Here is a 9,386-nt window from a genome sequence, read left to right on the forward strand (position 1 = left end):
TTGTTTTTCCATTGAACTTTAATTTTATTATTATTATCATTATTATTAGAATTATGATTATAATCATTATCATCATGATATTGTGAAGTGTATATGTTAAGGCACTGTTTGTGAATAGTGTGGAATTAACTTCTTTTATTAAAAAAAAGAGTGACAGAGCTAGTCTGGCGTTAATATCATTTATTTACGAGGTTGTACATCAAAGGAAATGGACTCATGGGCTGTCAACTGGTTCTAGACAATGTTAAGGCACATGGACAGTATGCCCTGAAAGGCATTTTGCTCATGTTTTCCTCAAATTAAGAAGATGATGTTAAGCATCCTTGTCTTTGTCCAAAACATTGTTCTCTCCTTACAGTCCTATATGTCAAATATGCTGTTCCATAATCAGAAGATGTGGAAGAATTTACAGACTAACAGTATTTAATAAAGATAAATTTGCAAGCATTGTTCAGAGCTTTACATAATACATTAAAGTACATAAGACTAGAGTATTAGCTTTGGATATTCAATTTCTTTAATCATTTGCAGAAACTGTTTTCCAAGGCAAATCATGTCTGCGACTTGTCCTTGGATTTAGAAGCAATCAATTTCACCTCAGACAACAAATCTACATTGGGGGAACTTTTCTTGGGCTTCTTGGACTATTATGCCAATGACTTCTCGTAAGTACCAGATATATCAAAATTAGTCAGGGGATCTCATACCTCCTCTTCTTCTTCTGTTCTTTAATTCGAAGAATGTAATTATTGACTTTCAGACAATGTGCTTCAAGAGGTTTGTAACTTATGCAGGTAAAGGATACAGGACAGTAGTTAGAGACTGAACTACAGTCCCCTCTCTTGATGATTGTGTGTATGTTTCTCGATTGATGGGATTTTTCCTGTATCGAGAGAGACTTGGAGCAACTTGGTGAGGGTGGGGGGCGACCTTTATGGCAATAAGTCGGAGTAGACCTGTTGGGATACCGTCAGTCCGGCTGCCTTTTTAGGATTTCACCCTTTGTCCACTTAATAGTGATAGAATAGCTGGTTCTGCTAGACCTTGTGAAAAATACTTATCAGCATATTAACAGCCTTCCAAAGTGTAGCAATCAATGATATTGTTGTTGCCTTTTTGATGCTACAGATTCAGAATGAATTCCAGCTTTATGGGCTCTATATCTCTGAAGGTCTTATAATAATGTTATATGGTATTCACATCTGACTGTTTTAAAATTAATAATATTTTGCACTTGTCACTGTAGGTATGATGACGATATCATCAGTATCAGAAAAGGGAAAAAAATAACTCGTAATGATGTCAGCTATCGCGACAGTGATTGGAAGTTTTTGTGCATCGAAGGTAAGTTTTCATCCATGAGTTTGTGTTTTGTCAATGAAGTCAGTTTTAATTATAATAGTACGGGCTGTCAGTGGTATGCATTATGATATCTCTCATCGTGTAACAAAGTCAATTAAAATTGAATATAATGACTGGAGTAGTAGCAATGATTGCAAAATTCTGGTCCCATTGTGTCTTTCACAGTCTATACCCTCTCTCAACTCTGATATTAATGAGTACCTGGGTAGAAAGAAGAATGATTTTACAAAAAAGTGCACCTAATTTTCTTTTTAAACCAGAATTAGCTGGCCTGGCATAAGTGAAGGTTTTGCCTTCTGTCTTTATTTACTTGTGGTTGGTAATATAAAAAGCAAGTTTTTTTTTTTTTTTTTTGTAGGGTTCATTATGGGAAAGGTGCAATTTTTTGGTCAGTGATGTTCCTAGTCTGATAATTGTCAAGATTCATCAAGCATTTTATTGTGATTCTGTGTTCTGACCATATTTATAAGATATGTAAGATTAGTGGTAAGGTTTTAATTCATTGTTCGAATTTTATTTTTACTTTTACTGATTTCATTTTTTGTACCTAAATGTTGGTAAAGAAAATATCTTTCTCAGTTGTAATTATTATTTTACTTCTCTTGTGTTTATCTGTAGCTTTAAAGCACTAAATGGCGAGTTTTTCATAGCAAGTTAAAGCCAATTTCATATCCGTTGATAATGATAATCTCTCATTAATGTAAAAACTAGGTAATAAGAGCCAGTTCCCAGCATAAGACTGATCTTATTTTAATCCACAGTTCACAAAATGTGTGAAGGTCAATCCCTTAAAAATGTTCGTGAAATTTTGAGATAAAATGTGTAAATATCACAAAATTTAGGCGTGGCTTAAATCTCTGATTAAATTGTTCAATAAGTGTTAAAAAATGGATTGCAAAGTTTGAGCTTAAAGAAAATTGTTTGGCTTAGGCTAATATCAAAATCCTCAGTTAAGAATGGCCTATAATAGAAAGTTCAAGACAATCCTCGAAATAACACCAGGTATAATCATCAAAATATTATTCTGTTACGTTTTTGTTTTGTTTATTTTCCCCCAGAACCATTTGAAGGCACAAATACGGCAAGATCTGTCTTTGATCAATATGTGTTCATCAGAATTCTGAGAGTGATTGACACCAGCTTTCATAACCTCATGAAATACAGAAATACAGATAGTATTCTGAAATCTCCGTTTTGAAACTCATGTTCAAATGACAGTCTCAATAGACTTACCACATAGTAGTGGACACAAGGACATTAGAAAATGGCCATTTTCATCCCTCAAGGAAGGATTTAAGACCGTGTATCGATTGCTTGTGTCACATGGCTGTCCCAGGTAGATGCCTCACCGCTATTGAGGAAATGGCACGAGGGACCATGAGTGTATACCTTGGAATATATACTACACCTTATTGGCGTAAAATAATGAAAGTTCATATGTTTATGGGGTTCGTTTTTTTTTTTTAATTAATTGTTTTTCTCCTATGATGGATCATATTATTTTTAATAAAGTTCTGGGTGAATATAATTTATATACTGCTAGTCCATTTTTTCCATCCTAAATACAGGATGGGTTTAGTTTTCTTTCCTGTTTGGATGAATTTATTAGTATTATATGTGGCTGGTGTGATTTTGAGGGTCCAAGGTTTGAATCCATTGAATCTACTAATCAGTCTTTAGCTGAATTTCAGCTAGTTCAATAAAAATATAATTCTTATTTTCCTTGTTACTGTTGTTAGATTAAATTATTTCATTTAGGTGACCCTGTTTTTTTACTTATTTGTTGTTGCTGTTTTTGTTGTAATTATTATTAGTATCATCATAATCATCGTTACATTGTTGTTGTTGATGTTATTGTTGTATTCGTCTTTGATTTTAAAAGGTTTCAACCTCTTACTCTGAAACTGACTGTCAGTTACATAGGCATGAATCACGGCATCTGCCGCAATATGTGAAAGTACTCCAGAAAAGCAAAACCCAAAAACCAGCCAACATAAAAAAAGCATGGTTTTTAATATTCAGATAATTTATGGGTGGAATCTTTTGACCTCCCATGGTGGGCAGGAGGTCGCTTGATGAGTCTTCTATCACTCTGTTTTACGGGTTGCTTTCTGTCTTTGCCTTGAAATGGGATTACTTGGTTTTGTCTTGGCTCTGGCTGGAGTCCTTGACTGTGAGGGAAACAGTCAAATGTGGAATAGTATTAGTTTTGGGAGATTATATTTTTTTTCCTTGTAAATCATCTCTCTCTCTTCTTTCATGATGGGCGGAAGGTCAGTTGCTGTGTCTTCTATCCCCTATATCTGTTTTATGAGTTGCTGCCTGTCTTTGTCTTAGAATGGGATTGCTTTGTTTTGTCTATGCCCTTACCAGAGTCCTTGGCTGAGAGTGAAACTGTCAAATGAATGGTGTTTAGTTTTTGGAGGTGATATTTTTTCCTTGTGAATCATCTCTATATTTTGCATTGATATTTTTTGTCTCTGATAAGGGTTTGTAAATATTTGAGTGTATTCCTCTTCGTGGGATCCTGTGCTTGGTATGTGTATGAAACTTTAGGTGATCTCAAACTAAGTGCACTGATAGTATGTTCTTGGAATCTACATCTGTTCCCTGTTTGAAATATCCTCCTTTGTCTTAATTTTTCTCGTGTGCTTTCAATTACAAATCTAGAGTTTTTTACTATCCCATTATCTTCCTTTTTACTGGCACTGAAACGACCTAAATGTGTGGCAAGCGCCGTCAAAGACTTAAAAACAAAAACAAATATCTCTCATGTACTGTTATATATTTTGTTTTGAATGTATAATGATATGTAAACATTTGAGTGCTGGTGGGGTCCTTTGACCTCCCATGGTGGCAATAGACCACTTGATTTTTCTACTTCTATACCCTTATATCAATTTTTGTCTTTGTCTTTGAGTGGGATTGCCTTTCTCTTAGCCCTTGATGGAGTCCTCAGCTGAAAAGGAAACAGTCAAAATTTTAGTTTTTGTTTTGAGAGATGATTTTTTTTTTCCTTTTTCTTGTGCTGGTGTTTGGATAAGATTTTTAGGTAATCTCAAACTAAGTACACTGATAATGTGCTCTTGGAATTATATCTGTTCCCTATTTGAACCAGTCTTCTTTGTCTTTTTCTTGCATTCCTTTACTTGTAATTCTATAATTTTTTCACTCTCTCATTTTCATCCTCTTCGCTGGCCCTGAAATGACCTACATGTGTCTCTAGTGTCGTAAAACAAACAAACATTTTAGTGTATTCCTCTTTGTGGGATCCTGTGCTTGTGTCTGGATGTCTTTTAGGTGATCTCAAACAGAGTACACTGATAGTGGGCTCTCGGAATCTCTGTCTGTTCCCTATTTAAACAATTCTCCTTTACCTTACTTTTTCTCATGTGTTTTTGATTGTAAATCTAGAATTTTTTGACTATCCCATTTTCTTTTGTAACCATTTGAGTGTATCCCTTTTGGCAGCGATCCTGTAGCAGAAATAGTGTCACTGTGATTTCAGACCATCACTTGTTTAATATGTCACCTTTGTTTTACTTTTGGGTGCTTGTTAGTCTGATCCAAATCTTTTGAATGTTTTATTGTCTTCCTTTTTACTCGCTATAAGATGACTTTAATATGTCCTAAGACCTGTAAGACCCTAGAAATTAACAGATTATAAACATGCAGAATGTCTGTATTTTTGTTTTCTTTATTATCTCTGTGATCATTCAAACATGGTACAGAAGTGTATATATATTTAAAACTGAAATTATTGAGAAGAATGTAAGAATGTATTGAATTAAAATTAAATTATGTCATCACTTCTATTTCTTTGTTTACTTTCTTTTTTTAATTAATTTGTTGTGTCAACTACTTCTTCTTCTTCTTCTTCTTCTTCTTCTTCTTCTTCTTCTTCTTCTTCTTCTTCTTCTTCTTCTTCTTCTTCTTCTTCTTCTTCTCTTCTTCTTTTTTAAATGAATAATCAGGGCTGAGAATCTGCCACCTAAGGTGAATTTGCACCTAAGCGGTGGTTTATCTCCGCCATCACCATGACAATTCCGCCTTTTAAAAAGATTCACCACAACCACTACATCAACATCCCTACCACCACTACTACCACAACCACCACCACATCATCATCCCTACCACCACCACTACAACAGCCACCTCATCATCATTCCTATCACCACTACTACTACAACCACCACCACTCACCACTTCTACTACAACCACCAGCACATCATCATCCTTACCACTCCTACGATACAACCACCACATCTTGATCCCTTCCACAACTACTCAACCACCACCACATCATCATTCCTAAGACCACTACTACTACAACCAACGCCACATCATTATCCCTACCACCGTTAGTACAACCAACATCACCATCACTATCACTACTACTACATCAACTGCCACAACATCATCCCTACCACCACTACTAGAAACACCACCACATCATCATCCCTACAACCATCATCACTATCACCACTACTGCAACTGCCACCACATCATCCCTACCACCACTACTACTAAAAACACCACCACATCATCATCCCCACCACTACTACTACAACCACCACCACATCATCATCATCCATACCACCACTACTACTACAACCACTACCACCACATCATTCGTACCACCACTACTACTACTACAACCACTACCACCACATCATCCCTACCACCACTGCTACTACAACCACCACCACATTATCATTCCAACCACCGCTACATTATCATTCGTACCACTACTACTACTATAACCACCATCACACCATCATCCCTAAGACCACTACTTCTACAACCACCACCAGATCATCCCTACCTACCACCACCACTACTACAACTAACCAACACATATCCCTATCACCACTACTACTACAACCACCATCATACCTACCACTGCTACTACAACCACCATACCATCATACCTACCACTGCTACTACAACCACCATCACATCATCATCCACACCACCACTACTACTACAACCACCACCACATCATCATCCCTACTTCCAATACAACTAAAAAAAATATCTTAACTTTTTAATCGGTTTTGTAATATTTATAGGATTTTTACCCAATAATTCAAATGAAAATCGAAAATTTAAATATTTTTTATCTCTGTGTAATGTGAGTTATTTTAACGCTATTCACAATCATTGACACGGTCGCCGACTTACTATGGCCACAACGGTCAACACTATTGTGCTTACGAAAACAAAACATTCTACCTAACCTGTCACTACTTACCTCTTTTAGATAGCAAACTCACGAGATACTATAAGAACAGCAAAAACAGACTTAAAAGAAAACAAAAAGATGAACTAGGGCTGGTGTGAAGAAATCACTGGGCGCCAAAATTCGATTCATAAAAGGGCCGACGATGCCAAAAACTAGAACAACACTCTTCACTGTGACACTGAACACTATGCAAATAGCTATCGAGACATTTTAGATAAAGTTGACCAAATTAAGACAGTCATAATAAACTGAGAGAGGCCTTTTGGAATTTTGTTGAGTCAACGAAGTCAGATGTCATTAATTCATGTTAACAGATATTTTTCGTCTCTGTATGCATTTGCACGTTTTGGTGAATGTGTGTGTCTTTGTGAGGGTGTGTCTGTGTGTATGTGTGCGCGCGCGCGCTTGTATAAATGGGTGTGTGTACAAAAATGTTTTTTTATTATGTTTTACAATTTTGTGCGCCTGGAGCTGTTTTGTTAACGGGATTGGGCTTTATACAAATAAACTTTTTTATTATTATGGGGTGTGAGACTTGGTTGGCGACAGAAATTACAGACAGTTAAATTAGACCACCGGAATATGCGATAGAGCATTGTCAGTTTGGATTGCTTCCTTCGTTGTTCCAAGTTGTCCACTGTAATGTTCGAACCATCTATGTCACACTGTCATCCCTACCACAACTATTACTAACAACTACCACCACATCATCATCACTACCAAGTTGTGTAAGAAATTGCTGCGAGACACATTATTATGGATTGCATCTCAGTAAATTTTAACGAGTTTCAAATTTATAGGTTCTGGGTGGGGTTCCTGACTTCCTATAGTTTCCGAGTTGCTTTTTGTCTTTGTCTTGGAATAGGATTGCTTCGTTTTGTCTTAGCCCTGACCGGAGTCCTTGACCGGGAGAGAAGCAGTCAAATGTAGTTTTGTTATGTATTGTTACACTTTTTTTCCTGGTTTGTAAACATTTGAGTGTGGCTGGATGAGAGTTATATGTGATGACAAACAAATTACAAAGATAGTGTGCTCTTAGAATTTACACCTGTTCCCGATTTTAACCTTTCCTCTTTGTCTTAGTTGTTCTTGTGTGCCTTCGATTTTAAATCTATACCTTCTTTGACTACCCCTTTTTCTTCCTTTTATGACGCTGAAATGACCTAAATGTTTCATAAAAGCGGTAAAACACTGAGAAAGATAAAAAGCTTTTTATGTATGTTCTGGAACGGAAAATGAAAATAATTCTTCTTCCATAGGACCGATGGAGTTGTAGGTAAGTCCAATTTTGGATAGGACACCGGTCTATCGGAAAGTGTGTCAAAGCTCAAAGCAAACAGACCCAGTTAACTGCTGGTTGCAATGAGACAATCAGAAGAAAGAAAGAAAAAAAATACAAAAAAACTGAAGCCGAGATGGCAATCGGTCCCTTTAAGTGTGAGTTGAATGCTCTACTAAATGAGTGGTCAGGGCCACTTGTTCTTGTTTGGGGGGTAGGGGGGGGGGCGAGAGGAGGTCAGTTAGTAGAGCACTCGCCTCACAAGCTAAGGGACTGTGTCAAAATTTATTCAGTCCACCCAACAGTGATTGGATTGGGTAGCTGGGTCCGTCAGACCTGGTGGAAAGACTTTGTGATAAGTTTTAAATGCGAGTGATCTTTTTTTTCATCTCTAGTCCTGTCTATATGTGTTTTTTTCCGCTGTTTTGTTGTTTTTTTTTTATTTGTTTTTTGTTGTTGCTGTTGTTTATTTGTTCTACTAGGTCTATCTGTTTTATTACTCATATTTATATACATCGACCATTTGAGTATATCCCTATTTAATTGAGATCCTGGAGTGGAGGGAGCTTTGACTGACACGTGTATTATTAGAATGCTTCATTCCCATCTTAATTAAACGAGAGATTTACCTCAAAAAGATGATTCCTGAAGAAAAGACATGAATCAATTTTTTTTCAGGCAATTTTCGTCTACAGAATTGAAGAATAGTATTCTGATTCCTCTTGAATTGAAATTTTAGAAGGACGTGAATTTGGAGATTAAATTGGCATTAATGTGGGTCTTGATAGATCAGTTGGTAGAGCACTCGCTTCGCATAAAGGGACTGAGATCAATCCGAAGTGGTCAAGATTATTTTCTGAACCCCTTGTCCACCCAGCAATGATTGGATAGTTTGGTCAACCAGATCTTTGCGATAGGTATACAAACATCCTATCCAAAGGGTAGTAAGCATGCAGATATGAGCAGACTTTATGATCGAACGCAATTATGGGCTTGTCTTAACATTGTTGTAACGGAAAACATTTTGCGTTGGTTTGAGAGTATTTCCATTACACAACGGTGAGCCCATAATGAATAAGGTTATCAGATCTACGAATAAGTACCTACAGGTTGGTAAGCCATAAAATGGTGTTGGCATAGTATTAACGTTCTAAGGCCTCTATATTCAAGGACTTGCTGTATGAATATTTTTTCCCCTGTAAACAAGAAAATTGCCCCCTTTGCCCAGTTCACAGGGCTGAACTGGGCCTGAGGCAATGTCGATTTTTAATTTTTTTTTGGGATAGACCCGAAAAACAAATTTTCCCATTGATGAATGGGTAACTATTATACAATTAATTATCGTATTTACTTTAATCAGCGACCATAAAAAATAATTTATGGAATTGATGATGGGATGTAATTCCTGTATGCCAAGATATTTTTTTGTAACCCAATTATTTACACGAGTTGTCTCCTTTAGTTTCTTTATCTAGGCCTATTTTTATCAACGAAGTTCTT

The 9,386-nt window shown here is 36.4% G+C and overlaps 1 protein-coding gene across 2 annotated transcripts in view; it reads left to right on the plus strand.

Moving 5' to 3' along the window:
• Positions 1 to 5,177, plus strand: part of LOC144964638 (poly(A) RNA polymerase GLD2-like) — a 19,161-nt gene extending 13,984 nt beyond the window's left edge. For both annotated transcript variants that reach the window (XM_078899127.1, XM_078899126.1), the window contains exons 11-13: positions 532 to 665; positions 1,247 to 1,344; positions 2,421 to 5,177. In XM_078899127.1, the coding sequence (XP_078755253.1) occupies positions 532 to 665; positions 1,247 to 1,344; positions 2,421 to 2,560 (372 nt within the window). In that variant the 3' untranslated portion in view covers positions 2,561 to 5,177. The remainder of the gene's footprint in view (positions 1 to 531; positions 666 to 1,246; positions 1,345 to 2,420) is intronic.
• The last annotated feature ends 4,209 nt before the right edge of the window (positions 5,178 to 9,386 follow it).

Source organism: Berghia stephanieae, chromosome 2 (assembly GCF_034508935.2).
Source record: "Berghia stephanieae isolate SIO BIC M18660-M18661 chromosome 2, UCSD_Bste_1.3, whole genome shotgun sequence".
Lineage (NCBI taxonomy): Eukaryota > Metazoa > Mollusca > Gastropoda > Nudibranchia > Aeolidiidae > Berghia > Berghia stephanieae.